We start from the raw sequence: 18,147 nt of genomic DNA on the forward strand, positions 1-18,147 counted from the left end.
CACAGCAGGGAGGGTCTTGAGCTGAAGGTGTTGTTCAAGGGAGAAAATAGGTCAGTCCTTATGGAAGGAGACACTCAGAGTGGAGGGGTCCTGGGGATCATTCAGGCCAGTGGTTCTTAATCTTTTGGGAATCTTAGATTCCCTGAGGAGAAGGTGAAAGCTCTAGACTCTCCCCCCAGAAAATGCTTATCCTCCAACATTTTATACAGTTTCAAGGGATTCATGAACTCCTTGAAGTTCGCCTGCAAGCTCAAGGTTAAGTATCCCTAAATAAATAAATAGGTAGATAGATGGGTAAAAACTATTTCTTGTGCCCTTACTCTGTCCAGCTCTTTACATATGTTAACTCATTTAATCCTCAAAAGTACACTAAGAGATATACAATTATTGCCCCCATTCTAATCTGACTCCCTGTGCCAACCTAATCTACTCCAATTCTGCCAATCCAGAAAGAAGGAGACCAAAGTCCCTCCAGAGACGGATTGGTCTCTGCCCAACGTTGCAGAACAGGAAGGAAAGGGCAAGACCGGGATGAGAACCAGTCTTTCTTCACGCGCTGGACATTGTGCCGTGCACAGATTTGGAGTCATCTGGTCCATCCCTCCATCCGCAGGCTCCCAAGAGCCTAGCACCCGCTTTCACTTATTCGGCTGTGCCATTAGGAGGCACCGGTAGTTCTGTTATGACTTGACATCCAGGGAGCCCTTCTGGCTGTGACTGCTACTTACCCTCCTACAGCACCTTGCCCCTGGCTCTGCCCACCCCTCGTATCTGCCCTCTCACTCGGAGATGGGATAATGTTCCTTCTTCTCCAGAAGCTAGCCCGGCTACTCCTGTCCTGTCCCCAGTCACTGCAGTGGGAGTTGTCAGCACGGAGGCAATGACTCAGGCTTAGTTCATGAAAGACTGCTCTGAACACGAAGGCTGCAGGCCAGAAAGGACATCCAGAGGTCATGGGATCCAGCCCCCTGCCTCCTCTGTATTTGCCGCACCTTGGGCTTCTGATGCCTGGACCAGATGGACCCAGAGCCCACCAGCTTCCCTGGCTTTCCTGGGTTACTGGGAGCACTGTTTCCCCTGGGAATTCTCCCCCCCAACCATCCCCCCAGAATCTCCTTTGGAGTTGGATCCCCCATGAATTAACAGGAAAGTGAGAGGAGAAAGCCGTTTCTTCTCTCTGCCCCTGGGAAAACACTGGGAAGGGACCAGTCTCTCTGAAGAAAGGAGGGAAAGAAGAAACCAACTTTCCCTGCCGTCTTCCATGGGCTAAGGAGAGCTGCCTCAGTCGTTCTCGCAGTGAGGTAGGACTGCCTCCGTGCTGCTGATGAAGAAATCAAGGCTCTAAAAGTTTCCGCTACCTGCCCGAGGCCTCACAATTAATTCACAATTATATAGGTATTACAGTCTGAGAAACTCAGTATCTCTGCTCTTTGGGCGGAAACAGGGGCACCTCCTCTCAGGAGGTCTCCAACACAGAAGAGGTCCCTGTTTGCTCCAGCCCAGGCTAGATGACGGCGTGATGACCCTATCTCAGGGTGATTCAAGCACCCCGAAATCCGAGTGTCCGGGGAGCGTTGTTGGGCTCATCTGGGCTGGGCCAGAGGGAAGACGGCCCCCCTCACCTCCGAGGGCTTTGGCAGAAGGCTGGCTAATGAATGGGTCTTTGGTCTGAGGGCTGACGCCAGGATCCTTCGAAGCTCCTTTCAGGAAAGCAGCACTCAGAGTCCGTCTGCAGCTGATGTGGGTGGATCTGGAGGGGGAGGGGACTAAGGCCCCACAACCACAAACCCTCACTTCTGCCCTTGTCCTACTTCTGCCACTGACAAATAAATCTCTGTCCCTGCACAGAGTAACCTGAGCAGTGCTCCAACGGTGAGCTCACTCTCGGGAGGACAGAGATTGCATGAATGACTATGTGCAGGGGCCGGCAGGAGGGAGGACACAGGGTTCAGCCTCTGTTCCCCAGCCTGGCATAAAGGCAGAACCCTCTTGGGTGCTACCCTCCCCACCCCCATCTCATCATCCACAGTAGAGGAGCCCCTGGAGGAGGGAGACTTTGATCCAGAAGTTTCTCCACCCACACCCAAGGAAGGATTCCTTCAACCCCCAACCTACCTCCCTTTTCTTTGGACAGGCCAGGAGATAAAGCTAGACCTTTTGGTCAGGGCCAAAAGGAGCAGGAAGAGAGAGGGCTGGCGGTGAGGGAGGAGGACTTGCGGGAAATGGCAGGTAAGCAAACCGCCTGAAGAGGTAGCTTCAGGCCAAGTGGACAGAGGACAACTTGAAGAGTAAGAACCCTCTTCCCACCACCTCTCCCTACCCCCTGATCTAACTCCATGTGTGGTAGGATCTCTAGGAGGGGACCTTGTCTTGGAGAGGTTTGGGGACCTTAGGTGTGGGGACTGAGGCCCCTTCTCTGCCGACTTCTGAAGGCCAAGACTAGAAAGGAATCTTGCTTTGCCTCCACAATGGAGGGATTGTAAGGTCTGGTCTTTGACACATGATGTGCAATTGTCCCTTCTCTGCTTGAGGAGCAGAGCCCTCTGCTTGAGGACTATGACGACACCCCTTCATAGTCCAGGGATGTGTATATTTGGAGTCTCCAGGGCAGAGACATCCAGTTAATGGGGCAGAAGGGTCCACATTCTTCCACTACTTCGCTATCAGGAAGTCCTGACTTTGATGTCACTCCCAACTACCCTTCTGCAGATCCAACCTTTTTCTGTTCCCCTTAATCCCATCCAGACTCTTAATATGGTCTCCCAAGTCTTCCACGACTTTGTCACGCCCCCCACTCCGGGTCTTTGGGTGTCAAACTACCCCCTCCCCACATCTTTACCCTTCAGGCTCCTCCCCGTCTTATCGAGCCCTCCCCAGGCTCCGCCCAGCTTGCCCTCCTGGCCATCACGGCAACCAATAGCTGAGAACCTGATTTGCATAGCGGCGCGGGGGAGCCGCGGAGGGAAGGGGGAGGGACCAGGCGACCTCCTAAATCAAAGTTGGAAGGCGAGGACTGGGCGGAGGGGCCTCCGGGTGCCGGGCTGGGGCCGGTGGGGGGAGGGGGTAAGGGATGGGGGGGCGGGCACAGAGGACGGCGGAGCCGGCCGGACACGGACTGCTCCGTCGCTCCCTCCCTCTGCTCATCCCCGCGTCCCCACTTCCCTCCTCCCCTCGCTCCGAGCAGCATTCTCTGCAGACCCTCGGTCCTCGTTCCCGGGGTCGTCCGGCTCCCGCGGCTCCGTGTAATTACCCCTCTTCACTGGCCAACCCGGGAACTTTCTCTGCCCGCTCCCGGCAGTGGGGGGTCGCTTTGCCTGGGCGGATTTTTCCTGGGGTTCACTGGGGGGCAGTCTCTGGAGAAGGGCCTTAGGGTCCCAGACAGACGTCTGTCACCTGCAACCTGCCCCCAGCGGGCCTGCCGTCGGGTCTTGGCACCCACTCTTCCCCTGTCCCCCAACCATGACCGAAATGAGCGAAAAGGAGAACGAACCGGATGACGCGGCCACCCACACCCCCCCGGGGACCGTCTCTGCCCTCCAGGAAACCAAGGTAACTCAGGAGGCGAGAGGCCTGGACCCCTCTGGACCCCTGCCCGGTGCGTCCCCAGCCCGGGTGCCCTCTCCCCGACGCGGTCACCACTGTGGGCTCTGGTGCCTCGGGGTCGCGGCAGCGGAACCTGTGTGATCCCGAAGGCTCTGCGCGGCGACCGGGGCGAGCGGGTTAGCGACGAGGGGCCACAGGGAGCCCCCATCACACGAGCACGACACGCCCTTGCGCGCGTGATGAGCGGACGCGCTGCCGCGACCCTCCGGGGAGGTTGTAACTCGGCTTTGTTGGAGGGAATCGGCGCAGCGAAGGCGGAGGGAGTGTGTAGCGGTGTGTAGCGGGTGTGGGCCGGTGTATGCGCCGGTGTGTGCGTGCGAGGCGCACCCCTCCCGCGTCCGCCAGGTCTCTGTCTGTAGCTCAGTCTGTCCCTCTCTGCCCGCGTCTCTCTGAAAATGTCTCTACAACCTGTTTGTCTTGGTGTCTCTCCCGCTTTCTTTCGGCGTCTGTATATGTTTATCTCTGAGTCTCTCTGGATGTCTCTCTCGGACCCGCCGCAGTCCTGCATTCCCCCCTCCCAGCCAGGTTAGGCTCGAGGACGTGAGGCCGCGGCCCGGGGGAGCGTAGCTTCCCAGTGCGCGCTGGGGGCTGCGGCAGCGCTGGCCATCGCGGGCGGGGACCGGGCGACTGTTGCTGCGGCTCCAGAGCAGAAGGACAGACAGCCCCACCCCCCACCCCGGGAGCGGGACAGGGGGCGGGGGCTGGGTGGGTGGAAGCAAAAAGAGAAGTCATCGTAATTAATGAATGTCATAATTAACCCTAATTATGTATGATTGTTACTCCTGCAGGAGTCACAATGAATAAATCATTCCCCAGTGAAGGCAGGCGGAGCCCAGACGCCTGGCGCTATAGAGGTTGGGAGAGGCCTCCACTTAAATTTAACGCCCCCCCCCCATCTGTACACTTCCTCCCCAAGTTCTAGGTGCTCACGAGTGACCCGCAGGAAGTTCTGTGGGGGCAACATGAGCTGAGCCGGCTGGGGCTGGGAGGAGAAAAGGAGGCTGTGAAGGGCGCCCCCTGCCTCCTCCCCAGACATCAGGCCAAGGCCTCCTTCCCTCTCCCTTGCACCCTGGTGTTTTGTTCCCACCAGCTCCTGTTTACCCGGTCGAGGAGGGGGCACTGAAGACCAAAAAAACAGGTGGGGTCTTTGGCTCCTTCCACGTATCGAGAGCTCATCTATAACTCTTTCCAATGCCCATCTTGCTCCTAATTCTGTCCAGGCCACCCCTCAGGCTATGAGGTTAATTCAAGGTCAAGGTCATCTAGAGAGTGACCAGGAGTAGAGGAGTAGGGGCAGGGTGGGGCCTGACCGGGGCACCCCAGGGAACTCCTCTTCTCTAAACCAGCGAGACCACTGGGTCTCCATGTCAGTCTTCAGATCTGAACTTGACCTTCTGCTTCCTTCTGAGAATGAGACTGTGGTCTTTCAGACCACAGAGTTAACTCCCACTCAGAGATCCAAGTCTCTGCCAGGAAAGGAGGGAGGTCTTGGGGCGGGAAGGTACTGCTTAGAATATTTGTGATGGCTTTTTTTTAAAGCAGAGGGTTCCAGGAATTGAGCCCCATCCTGAGTACCAATATCCCTGGACTTCCCAGTTGCCTCCTAGTGGCCCATGACAGACAGATACATTCCCCTTGCTCTCCAAGGCGGGGGGGGGGGGGGGGGGGGGGGGTCTTCCAGGCCCTGCCTTGCTTCCCACAGGAGGCCTGGCTGCCTGCCCCGCTTCTTAAGAGCTCTCCGAAAGCAGGCGGAGCCGGGGCACTGCTGCCTCAGCGAACCCACAGGCTGCAAACTCAGCTGTGTGGCCAAGGGGAGGTCAGGGCCTGGCAGGTCTGTACCTCCCTCCTCCAAGCACAAGGACCATCCAATGCCATCACCTCTGAACCTGAGCCATGGAGATCCCAAGAGCGAGAGGAAGGGGATTGCATACCTGGCCCTGCCCCTCTGCCCCCCTTCCCTAAACCTCACCCTTGTGAAGGACTGTTACCACAACACAGGCTGGGCTGGGCATCTGGGTGGGGGTATTCAGGAAGCAGAGGTGGGCAGGGAGAGGATTCAGGGCCCTGCCAGCCCCTTCTGCTCGCTGCACGTCAACCTGTCCTGAAGAAGCTTTGGTCTCCAGACTATAGGGCTTGGGGAAGGGGGAAGGGAGAGTTTGAGGCAGGTCCAAAGATGGGGCTGGTGTTCCTCAGGCAGTGAAGCCAACATTCCGGGCTTATTCCTCAGTGCTGGGGGCCTCCTGGGCATTTCTTGCCCCCCAAGTCCAGCCTCCTACCCACGCTAAGGTTGGATCCTATCCCTGCACCCGAGCTACTCAGTGACCCTCCTGGAGCCATCATTGCCATCTCTGGGTCCCCATGCCATCCTGCCACGGGGTGGGACCCTCACCCCCTTTGGTGCCATCCTGGGGAAGACCCTGCCATGCCGACTCTGCCATCTGAGTCAGCTTGTGCCACATCTGCCACCACCCACCACCAGCTGCTGAGTGCCCTTTCAGGAGCTGGAGGGAAGGAAGCGAGGCAATGTTGTGGGGAGTTGAGGAAATGAAGGGACCATCCAGTATGTGGGGAGGTAGGGAGGAGGCAGGCAGGCCAGGCCCAGCCTCTGGGAAGGGATTCAGAAGAACGGGCCTGGTGGTCCAGGCTCCAAGCCAGACCAGCTGCTGGTACATCGGAGAGAATAGGATCCAGGGGGGTCAGGTTGCCGGGGTACATGGCAACTTTTCTCCATGCCAGGGAAAGGGTCCTGGGACACTGGCGGGCACCAAAAAAATAGCCGATGGGAGATAGGGAAAAAGTCCTCTCTGGGACTAGGAGTCCCAAGAGTGGGAATACCTGGCCGGGCCAAGCCAAAGTGAGGTTTGAGTGGCCAAGCCAGAGGTCTCCTGAGCGGACAGGTGTCACGCCGTTTGGCAGGAGTGCCCCCATCCTGCTGTCCAGCCACAGCCCTTGACATCTGCCAGCCATCCCAGGTGATGCGCTGTTCCTTCCCGCTTCTCTGCCCTCCCGGGATCTGGGGCCCGGAGCAGAGCCCGGGAGTCGGGAGCAGAACTGGGGCTGCCCCAGTGCTGGGGAACATTCTGTTCCAGAGACCTCTGTACCCTCCAGAGGTGACACTGGGCACCGAGGCCAGGGAAAAACAAGGAACGGGCAGAGGCTGGAGAGTAAGGGGTCTTTAGATCTCATGGAGGGGTGGGGGAGCACAACTGATGTCCTCCAATATTTGAAGGACTGATATATATGTAAGAGGGAGTAACCCTTTCTGGAGCCAAGGGAGGAACAGAGCTGATAGGCAAAAAGATCTCAGGGAGGCAGGTTTCAGCTCTATATAGGGAAGCACTTTGCAGCGACTGCGGCTGCCCAAAGATGGAATGACTGTCCCAGGAGAGGGTGTGCTTCCTGCCACGAGAGGTGACCCACAGAGTCAGACTACTGTTCAGAGGGGACATGGCCAAGGCATGGTGGGATGATAGTATGGGCTGGGGGACTACCCTAGGTGGCCAGTCTCGCAGGTTCCTTCCAACCCTAAATTTCATGACCGACCCGGTGGACAAGCACATGGCATAGCCAAGGGGCTGGGGTGAGGGCTCAGGCAGAGCCCAGAGTGGTGGGACTCTTCTGGCCATTTGGGCTCAACAGCCAAAGCCACTGGTTCAAGTTCTGGCTCTGCCACTCACCAGCTGAGGACTCACCACATTCAGGTGATTTAAGTCCTAGGCGCCTATGAGTTCATCTGCAAAGTGGGACAATAACCATCCCTGTGTGGAGGGCAGTGCCAGGGTTAGGAAGTGTGCCAGTGACGTGCCAGCTTGATCCCAGGATTCTGACAATGATGGCCCCTCATTATATCTTTATGTGTTTACTTTTTGGACGCAGAGCCTTGCATTGCTTAGAAAGCATCTAGTCCTGCCTCCTTCCTCTGGGACGTGGGGAAACTGAGGCTGGGAGAGTAGAAGTGAAGTGACTTGCCTTCAGGCGGCAGGTTTAGTTTTGCGCCCAACCCCCCCAGCACATCCTAACAGAGCCCTCTTGTGCTCTGTGCTCTGGCCCCTGGGCAGAATGGTGGGTGGTTCTCCTGCCTCTCTGGGCCTGTGAGAGCCCCCAGAATCACACTGGCTCATAGAATACCTTTGTGTTCTAATTAATTGTCCCTCTGGCCCTCCACCTCTGCCCTAATACCCAGGGATCTGGGGCCTGGGGCCCTGCTTCTCAGAGACGCACAAAGAAGCCCACAGTGCTGTACAGGAAGCTGAATTTGGAAGGAGCTGGGTAACTGAGCATGCCAGACACCCCAAGGCTCCGGCCTCCCAGCTGGCACACCGGGGCCTGCCTCGTGCCCAAATGTCTCCCTCTCCCTCTCCCTCTCTGCTTCTTCCTATGTTTTGCTGCCTGCTGGCCTCCCTGGGGTCACACAGGCTGCTTGATGGACCAGCTGGGAACCCTGACCAATTCTCCCTGCCTGAAGCCAGGCCTCCGGCCTGCTTCACCGATCACCCGTAGGAAGGAGTGGGCAGGGGTGAGGGGGCTCTCACCACTGGGGAAGAGGTTCAGGGATCTGGGTAGAGATGTTTCCAGACCTCACTCTGGGCAGACTCGAGAAGGATGTGTTGGGGTGAGCAATGGAATTCACTCCGGCCTTACTGCAGAATCGACCCTGCGTGGCAGAACATGGGCCCCATTTAGGGTGCCAGGCTCTTGCCCACCATTTAATCAACAAATATTGACTGAGCACCTACTGTGTCTTGGGGCTCTGTGCGGGGATTTGGTTCAACTGTCCCTGCCTCGAGGGGCCCCAGTCTCCTGGGGGAGTAAGAAGTAAATGACGTAAACCGGATTGGGTCTGTAACGGAAGTCAGTACTAGGTACAGTGGGCCCCAGAGGAGGGAGCGGTTATACCAAATGGAATTCCTGCAGAAGACACTGCTTCCCGGTGGAGGAACAGTCACTGGAAACCCTGAAGGATAAAGAGGGTATTAATTGGATAAGGCAGAGTAAAGGACAGACACATCAAAAACGCCCAGGGGAATAAACGCGGACGAGTTGGAGAATCCCCATGTCTGGGCTGCAGGTGGAAGCCATGGGCTGGAAGGGAAGGCTCAGCCAAGCTGCAGTCTCATGACTGGAGCGAGGGCCTTGGCTGTGTCCTGACGAGCCACGAGAAGTGTTTAGCCAGGCCAGGGATCACCTCCCTGGCAGCTGTAGGGAGAGCAGAGGGAGACGGGCAGGGTGGAGGCAAGGGGTTGTGGCTCTGACCTGGGGCAGGGCTGTGGAGATGATGAAGTGATTATAGGGGATGCGCTGGAGAGCGATTTTGGAGGAAGAATCAGCCCTGACGATGAGGGTCCAGGATGACCCCTCCCCCACTCCCAGCCTGTTCGAGAACACAGGTGGAAAACTGGGGACCTGGTGTGTTTGTTCGGCCCCCAAAGTATTATTTTCTTTAACTTGAGTAAATAGTACACCCATACGATGAAAGCCATGAACAAGAATGATGAAACTCTTTATGCGCCGGTATGGAATGATTTCCAAGATTTACTGTTAAGTGAAAAAAGCAAAGCGTAGGAAACATAGTACACTAGGATTTCTGCAATAAAAAAAGGAAATACAACCTCTTGAATTTGTTTCTATCCAAATTCACAGAAAAGTCCAGATTTCTTTTGAAAAATTGGAAAGCCTGGCCCCAGGGGGCTGGCCATGTGGACTAGCCCCATTTGTCCAGGGGACCCGAGCAGCTGCTCTCTGCCCGGCCAGCCTGTCCCAGTGCTCACCACTCCCAACTGTGCCTGCCCAGCCAGAACTCCTTTGCTCGTGGACATTACCCACCTGGCTCCTGTCGGCATCCGGGATTGGGACCACCTTCTGGAACAGGGCAGCCTCTCTCCTAGTACTTCGAGGCTGCCACTGACCAAGGAGAGATCCTGGCTCAGAGCCAGTCCCCTCTGGCTTTCACTCACAGCCCCACTTCCTCTCTCAGCTGCAGCGGTTCAAGCGCTCGCTTTCCCTCAAGACCATCCTCCGAAGTAAGAGTGTGGAGAACTTCTTCCTTCGCTCGGGCTCTGAGCTCAAGTGCCCCACTGAGGTGCTGCTGACCCCCCCAACTCCGCTGCCCCCTCCCTCCCCACCACCGGCATCTACAGACGGGGGCCTCCCGACCCCGGCCCCCTCCCCCTGCCCCATCCCACGGCCCCTGGCACCACTCAAACCAGTAAGACTGCACAGCTTCCAGGAACACGTCTTCAAGAGAGCCAGCCCCTGTGAGCTCTGCCACCAGCTCATTGTGGGTAGGTGCCTGGAGTGTCAAGGAGATGGGTCAGGGTGGGGGTGGGAAGGATGCCCAATGTTGGGCTCTTGCTCTTCAGGGCCCTCCATCCGAACTGTGCCCCTCACCCTGGGTGGACGAATGAGCAACCTTGGGGGGCTGGGCGGGTGCCCAGTGTCACTGTGTTTACTAGGAACTCGGGCTTCGGTTGACCCGCAAGTGTATGAGGGGTGGGCATAGGCCCCGAGGCTGACATGAGGATGACCGACCCCTTCCTCTGTCCAATGCCCTAACCTGCCCCCTTTGCTCCTTGCCCCTGGATGCATCCTCCTTTGCCTAATCCTTCTTGTTGAACCCAAACTGTCCCCAGGAAACTCCAAGCAGGGTTTGCGGTGTAAGGCGTGCAAGGTCAGCGTCCATCTCTGGTGCTCTGAGGAGATCTCCCGCCAGCAATGCCCAGGCAAGGCGGTGAGTGGGGGCCGTGTGGGGTTGGCTGGCTGTGGGTGCCCCCCCCAGGCTGGTTCCTCCCGCAGCGTGGTCCTGGGGCCCCGGGAAGGACAAGCTCTCGGCGGGCTGTGACGGCCTCCTGCCTTCTCTCTGCTCCCTCTTGCCGCAGTCCTCCTCCTTCCGTCGCAACTTCAGCTCCCCGCTCCTCGTGCATGAGCCACCCCCAGCCTGTGTCACAAGCAGAGAGTCCCCACCCACTGGTGAGTGTCCCCCCCATGGCTCCTGGGCTATGATGAGAAACCCACACATCCCTCAGATGGGCACCTGAGTCACTCAGCACGGCCAGTCTGTGGCACTTCCGCGCTCTGAGTGCCCTCGTCCTGCCTGTAGGCACATTCCTTCCTTCCTTCATTCATTCACCCTTCAACAGACATCTTATAGAACACTTACTAAGTGCCAGGCTCTGTGCTAGACATGGGGGCACAGCACTGAAGAAGGTGGAGTTCAAGGTCTAGGAAGGGAGCTGGCCACACAGATCGTCAGTTCATCGTCATGCTCACGAACGCCTGAACCGAGAAGGATAGGGACTAGAGAAGAAAGTAGGCACTGTCCTCATCTGCAGGGAGAGGGACGGTGTCCAGGGATAAGAAGGATGGGGAGCTATTCCAAGAGGATCTGGGGATGACTGGTGTGGGCAGAGAGGGACCCGGGGTGGGATGGGACAGGGAGTTAAAGAAAGGACAGACGTCTTGGCTGGGGCGGAGGGAGTTTAAGGGATACAGGGCTTCAGGCAGAGCAAGGTTGGCAGCTGGGTGCCCGGCCTTGAGGGTGGCTCCTTGGCAGGGGCCGGCGGGAAGGTGGACCCCGTCTATGAGACCCTGCGCTATGGCACCTCCCTGGCTCTGATGAACCGCTCCAGCTTCAGCAGTACCTCGGAGTCCCCCACGCGGAGCCTGGTACGTCAGGCACCAAAGGCGAGCCTGGGGGGCAGGGGTCTCGGAGGGTGAGGGTCCAGGGGCTGAGGCCTCCCCCCATTTGTCCCCAGAGTGAGCGGGAGGAGCTGACTGAGGATGGGGAAGGCAGCATCCGCAGCTCAGAGGAGGGCCCTGGAGACAGTGGTGAGTGGAGGTGGGGACCAGGGACAGGAATGGAGCACAGTGCAGGCCACTCCCTGCTGCCTCACGCCCTCGCCCTGCCCTGGCATTTCTAGTATTCACAGCCCCGGGCGAGAGTGAAGGGTCAGGAGCGGAGGAGAAGAGCCCCGGACAACAGGTGAGGTCATGCTGGCACTGAGCCCTGGGAGGCCAGATGGGGAGGGGATGTCACTTCTTGTCATTGATCCATAGGTGGGTGAGAGCATGGTGAGTGGGAGTGTCACTGCTCCGTCACTTATCCTCAGTCTACGGGGATGGGCAATGCCAGGGTGAGTACGCAAGGAAAGTAGGGGGTATCACCCCTCCCACCGTTGAGCCAATGTTTACTGTGCCCAGTCCTGGGCCAACTCCCCAAGAGTGGGCAGTTCCAGGGTGCAGCAAGCAGAGGAGTATCCCTTTCTCCATCCTTGGCCCGGTCCCCCAAGGATGAACATGGAAAATAGGAGAAACTGACCTCTCCCTGTCGCGGACCCAGGTGCACTGTGTCCCACCTCCTAGCCCCCCCAGGGTAGGCAAGGTCAGGGCCAGTGAACAGTGGGTGGCATGAGGAGAGTGTCCCCCTCCCATCACTGACCCGGAGCTTTTCCACAGCCCCCCAAACCCCCCCTGCGAAAGGACGTGGGGCCCATGTACTCCTACGTCGCACTCTACAAGTTTCTGCCCCAAGAAAACAATGACCTGGCTCTGCAGTAAGTCCTCTTTGGGGTCCAGCCCCACTGGGCAGCCACCGGGCTCCAAGCTCAGGGCTCTGCTCCCAGACCTTGGAACGAGAGTGTGAGGGGGGACCTTCGGGAACCTTCTCCTGGCATGCATGAGACAGCTAAGCCCAGAGAGGAGCTGGCCTGCCCTGAGTCCAAAAGAGACTGGTGCCGATGTCCTACCTCTTGCCCCCGGCCCGGGCTCTAGGGAGTGTCTGCTGTACCAGTGGTCACAGTGTCCTCTGATAGCATCAAGAATCCTCCCGCAGCTGCAGGGGGGTGTGTGTGCTGGGGATCTGGGGGCCCCAGATGGTTAAGATGTGGAAAGGGCAGGTCCCTCCTGTCCATCTGCAACCCCAGCTCTGTCCTCCCAGGCCTGGGGACCGGATCATGCTGGTGGATGACTCTAACGAGGACTGGTGGAAGGTGACTTGGCAGGGTGGGGAGCAGAGGGACCCTGGTAGGCGCCCCACCATTCCCCACCTTCAGGGGTGTTGCCCCACCTTTTCCCCCAAGGCCCAAAGACCTCCCCTCCTCCAGCCACTGGCCGTCGCCAAGCCTAGGACCAACACTTGGGACTTGCTCTCACTTCGACCCTCCCGGTCTCAGCCTTGTCCCTCTGCTCACCTCACGCCCTTCGCAATGCAGAAGCCACCCTACTGGGGGTTCGGATATAGGCAGCCCAGGATCTGGAGTTTGATGGCCTTGGCTCTGAACGGGCTTCAAGTCTAGAGGAAGCCATGTGGCAGGGGGTGGCCCTGGCGCTCATTGCCAGCCTTATCCCCAGGGCAAGATTGGCGACCGGGTTGGCTTCTTCCCAGCCAATTTTGTGCAGCGAGTCAGGCCAGGCGAGAACGTTTGGCGCTGCTGCCATCCCTTCTCTGGGAACAAGGAACAGGGGTACATGAGCCTCAAGGAGAACCAGGTGAGTGCCTGGGCCCTGCAGTGGCCGGAGAGGTGGGCATGGGAGAGAGGCGGCAGGGGTGGCGGCGAATGCCCTGGATGAGGACACTTGCAGCCTGGCCGCGGGAGGGAAGGAGGGTTAGAAAGGTGGGACCGCAGGGCCCTCCTGTCATCTCCTGCTGGCAATCTGGGGCTGGTGGCCAACACAGGCAGGGGGCTGAATTTGGTTAGAGACAGCTTGGCGGAGGGGAAGAGCACTGGATGAGGAGTCTGGAGGCTTGGGTTTGAATGTCGGCTATGCCTCCGGCTTGTTGTGTAAGCTCCAGCAAACCCTTTCCTTCCCCTTACCTCCTCTGTGAAATGGGAGTTGAGCTGGGGCATTAGGCCAGCTGATCTCCAAGGTCAGCCCCCAAAGTGCCAGTCAGCGTCTGCTGATGTCCTCATCTTGCTGCCGTGCCCAGTACCCTCATGGGATCTGCTCCCATCACCCCAGCTGATGTCTCCAACCACATCTCATCCTGGTCCCATCATCCCCTGGGGTGGCCCCCTGGGAGCCATCGGCAGGAGTCGGGGCCAGGGCTGTAGGCAGAGCCAGGACTCAGCTCCATGTCTCTCCTCCTCAGATCTGTGTGGGTGTGGGCAGGAGCAAGGATGCTGACGGCTTCATCCGCGTCAGCAGTGGCAAGAAGCGGGGCTTGGTGCCAGCCGACGCCCTGACCGAGATCTGAGAGGAGCCAAGAGAACCCAGATGCCACCCCTGCCCATGCCTGGCCCTTGCTTCTGGCCCCAGAGGGGGCAGGCACCCGCCCACACTCTTCTGCCCTCTGCCTCGCTCCTAGGGGTCGCTCCCCGGGACTTGGGACCCTTCTGCACTGAGGAAGGTTTTATTTTGTGGGTCCCAAGGTGCCCTGAGGGAGTTGCTCCTCTGGGACTTAGGAATGAGGAAGGAGGAGAAAGTGGGAGGGAATGGGGAAGCTCCAGGTAGGTCCAGCCAATGCCCAGACACCCCCAGTTGCCACGCTGAGTGCAGCCCTGGGGAGGAGGGTGTTCCCGGGGAACTTTCCTGCCGCTTTATCCAGAGAGCCTTCCCATGTCCACACTACCTTTGCATGCCCTTTCCCCTCTTCCCCACAGAGCTCCTGCTTGGGTCTAGGTGTGTGACCCCGCAGCTGCCCCTTTGGAAGGAAGTGGGGCCTTGGGAAGGCATCTTCCCTCCCCCCGGGGTTGGGAGGCGATTCAGGGCTGCAGGAGGATCCCAAGGCCACCTCCTGGTTTCACCACCTCTGTCACTCCATCAATTCTCAGGAAAGTTCTGCGGGAATCTCTGCCATTACTTGAAACCCGGACAGACCGAGGAGGGGAGGGCCAAGTTCTGGGGAAAGCGTGGTCCATCAGAGACTGTCTCCTCAAGGAGAACAGTCCCCACACAGCAGCCTCATGGTACCCTTGTACACTGGAGAGGGACACTCCGGAGCAGACTGCACGGAAACCCGGCTGAGAACAAAAACCGAGCCTGTGCTTGGTCAGAAGCCCCATTTCACCGTCAGGACTCTGGAAGTCCCCGGAGGCGGGGCGACCAGCCAGGAGAGCTGTGCTTACTTCCTGTCCCAGGTCTCACAAGGCCCGCCCCGGGAGCCCCACCCTTGGGGCCCACCTTGCCTTGGCCCTTCCTCACCCCCTTCCTCTGAGTGTTGCAGGAAACACTGGGACCCCTCCTTTAGTGCAGGGGTCCCTCTTCTAGCTGTATCTGCACCCTTATCCTGGACACAGAGTCCTGGGAGGAAGAGGGAGTGGGAGATGGTCAAGGCAGGCAAATCCTTGTTTGGCCACCAGGAAAGGAAGCGGGTAGGCACCCTGGGGGTAGGGTGGGCACACACGAAGAGGACCCCTCCCTTGCAGGTCGCTTTTTTCTGGTGCCAACCACCCTCTCCCTCCAAGCTCAGAGCCTCTTTTCGTGCCCTTGATCGTGCCAGCCAATGCCAGCCCCCATCCTGGGCACAGTCACACCCTCCCATCCAGTGGGAGGGACACATGCTCCTACCCACTGTCCCCTGCACCACTTCTCCCCTCGGAGAGGGGCTCAAGCCACACTGCCCTGTTTGCTGCCACGGGGCCCCCCCCCAGCAATATCCCAGGGGCGGGCCCAATGCCCACTGTACATGAGGCTGCATGATGGGTCTGCTGGGGCATTGCTGAGCCCCCAGACCCTTAAATAAATGTTTCTTGTCCCAATCCGTCTACTCTGTGTATCTGCTTGGGAGAGAGGAAGGAAAGGTGCATGGAGTGGGGTGGGGGCTGGAGGTGCCAAAAGGAGACAAGCCTGGAGGTGGAAGAATTTGTGGCTCTCTGAGAGGAGGGGTGCTGGGGCTGGCCCAGACGTTGCAGGGGTCCCCATGCCTCCCCGATCCCTTCCCCCGCAGCAGTCTGAGATGGGGGATCCGGGGAGGAGTTCCAGAGAAAAGTAGGGCAGGGGTGGGGTGGGGTGGGATGTTCGGGGGCGCTGGAAGGGGAGAGGGTGCAGCTGCGGCCACTTTCTGGCTCGATGCACACCTGCGTCCGCAGGGGGCGGGCGCCCGGCTATGCGCCTCAGCCCCGTTCCCGCGCACCGGGCGGTGGCCTCCGCGACCACCCGCGGTCGGCCTCGCCCCCGCAGCGCCCCCAAAGCCAAGGCAGAAAGGCTGGCGGCGGGGACGGTCGCCGATAGTGAGGCCCCGAGATGACTCAATCCCGCCCGTCATGGAGAGCCTGGCACGCAGGGGGCCGGCGGCGGCGCCCCTCCCGCACCAGTGCCCGCCGCCCACCTGCTCCGCAGCAGAGCTGCCTCTTTCCCCTCCGCCCGCCTGGCCGCGTCATCGCCAAGGCAGCCACGTCCTGGTCTATTTATAGGCAGAGGGGAGCGCAGAGGGAGAGAGAGGCGGGCTGCGGGGGTGCCAGGGCCACGCCGGTGCCGCCAGAATGCGGGGGGCGGGGTTGCTGCCCCTCCTGATCGGCACCCCGCGCTTCTGCCTTCCAGCCTCCCACCCACCAAAGCAAGGTCGGCCAGGTAGGGCCAGATGCTAAGCTTCGGTTGGGTCCCCTCATCCAGGGAAGGCCCCGGAGCTTGGTGGGAGAGGAGGGTGACCTCTCCTTTCTAGGACCGCTGATGGTGGGAATGATAAAAGGGGTCCCAACCCCAGTCCAGTGGCTTCAAGAGAGGGGAACTCCTCTAAATAGGCACCCGCTGTGCCTGGAGACCCATGCCAGGAACTTTGTGTGACCCTCTCAATGACCCAGTGAGGAAAGTGGCGCTCTCCCCTTTTCACAGATGAAGAAACTGAGGCACAGATATATCAGGCGGCATACTCAAGGTTATATACAGCTTATCCAGCCCCACCTTGCCTCTGTTTTTTGTTTTTTTAAGATTTTATTTATTTGTTTGACAGAGAGAGACAGCAGCGAGAGAGGGAACACAGGCCTGGGGAGTGGGAGAGGAAGAAGCAGGCTCTCAACAGAGGAGCCCAATGTGGGGCTCGATCCCATAACGCCGGGATCACGCCCTGAGCCGAAGGCAGACGCTTAACGACTGAGCCATCCAGGCGCCCCCACCTTGCCTCTGTTATACATACATAGGGACACTGAAGCCCAGAGTGGACCCGTAACTTGCCCAAGGTCACCCAGCAAATTGGTGACCAAGCCAGTCTCAGAAATCATGTCTCTTGGGGCGCCTGGGTGGCACAGCGGTTGAGCGTCTGCCTGCGGCTCAGGGCATGATCCCGGCATTATGGGATCGAGCCCCACATCAGGCTCCTCTGCTATGAGCCTGCTTCTTCCTCTCCCACTCTCCCTGCTTGTGTTCCCTCTCTCGCTGGCTGTCTCTATCTCTGTCGAATAAATAAATAAAAAAAAATCTTTAAAATAAAAAAAAAAAAAAAAGAAATCATGTCTCTTGCCTCCCAGTCTGGCCCTTTCCTGACCTGGGTCCCTCGGTGCCTCAAACCAACAAGATGGAAACAGAGACACCCCGAGATGCTGGGCCAGGGGCTCCAGGGATCGAAAGTCCCCCCCACTGGAGAGAGTGAGAGCTTTTGAGCCAAGCTTTCTGCATGCTCTGCTTGTGCCCGCCACCAGCCAGCAGCTGGCCCGGACCCCGCCTCCTCTCGAGCCCATTTGCCGCACTGCTGAGTGCAGCAGCTTTTTCGGGTGACTGAACCACCAACAGCACGCTCACAGCCTGGGGGCTGGGAACAGCTGGTGCCCCCACGATAGCCTCTGCCCTCCTCTGTGCCCACTCTGGGGGTGGCTGGGCCAGCAGTACTATTGGCCTCAGGCAGAGGATGCCCAGGAGCCCGCCCGTGCCAGCTCCCCATTCGGCTCTATTGTCTGACCCACGCGTGCCCTCCCTCCCTGCACCTCAGCCTGAGCTTAACCTGGCATAGATGGTCTGCGGAAAGACTTCGGGGAGATGCGAAAAGAGGGGGCATCTGGAAGCCAGAGACAAGAGGCCTGAAAGAGCAGAGAGATGGATACCATTGTTGGGGGGGGGACATAGAATGAGCCCCTCTGTGCAACCTCACCCATCTTGCTAGTTCCACTCCTTGTCAGCCTTCTTCAGCCCCCATCCTTGACACCTTCCACCCCAGCGCTTGGGACAGGCTGGAGACATCTGCCGAGGAGTGCAAGGGAGGCAGCGGCAGACGTCCAGCCTCTGCCCTCCCTGTGCTGGCAGGGAGTTAACCTGGGAGTCTCCCTCTCTTAGCCTTGGAGAGAGCACTGGGAAGGGGACCAAGGACCCTGGTCCCCTTCTCCGGCTCGCGGCCCTACAGCAGCTGTGCGTGCAGCACGTCCGAGGCTCCCTACTCCGAATCACACCCTCCCACGTCGGGAGAATCAAAGGCAGGTGCTAGTGTTCGAGCCACGCCGAGATTCTGGGGAGGCATTGGCTTCTCCAGGCCTGAGTTTCTTCCCCCACAAATGGAACCGGACTTGCTCAGGGAGACTTTACCTGAGGGCCACAAGCCCCTTTAAACAAGACGCAGAACTATATGGTGGGACCCGTCTTCCCATCGGAATTTCCCTGGGCTCCAGGACCTGGAAGAGATCCAGC

General features: G+C 58.9%; 1 protein-coding gene across 2 annotated transcripts; it reads left to right on the forward strand.

Annotated features, from left to right (window-relative positions):
- Positions 1-3,028: 3,028 nt before the first annotated feature.
- On the forward strand, positions 3,029-15,296 carry STAC2 (SH3 and cysteine rich domain 2). 2 transcript variants are annotated; one of them, XM_045777786.2, is made up of 11 exons: positions 3,029-3,549; positions 9,578-9,884; positions 10,233-10,330; positions 10,479-10,569; positions 11,153-11,265; positions 11,355-11,427; positions 11,520-11,581; positions 12,055-12,152; positions 12,536-12,587; positions 12,949-13,086; positions 13,688-15,296. In XM_045777786.2, the coding sequence occupies exons 1-11, from the start codon at positions 3,460-3,462 to the stop codon at positions 13,790-13,792; spliced, it is 1,227 nt and encodes a 408-aa protein (XP_045633742.1). In that variant the 5' UTR covers positions 3,029-3,459; the 3' UTR covers positions 13,793-15,296. The 2 variants fall into 2 exon arrangements, with proteins under 2 accessions (XP_045633742.1, XP_087710572.1); XM_087854446.1 differs by lacking the exon at positions 11,355-11,427.
- Positions 15,297-18,147: the final 2,851 nt, after the last annotated feature.

This window comes from Ursus americanus, chromosome 23 (genome assembly GCF_024610735.1).
Source record: "Ursus americanus isolate L20-20 chromosome 23, mUrsAme1.1.p, whole genome shotgun sequence".
NCBI classification, from domain to species: domain Eukaryota; kingdom Metazoa; phylum Chordata; class Mammalia; order Carnivora; family Ursidae; genus Ursus; species Ursus americanus.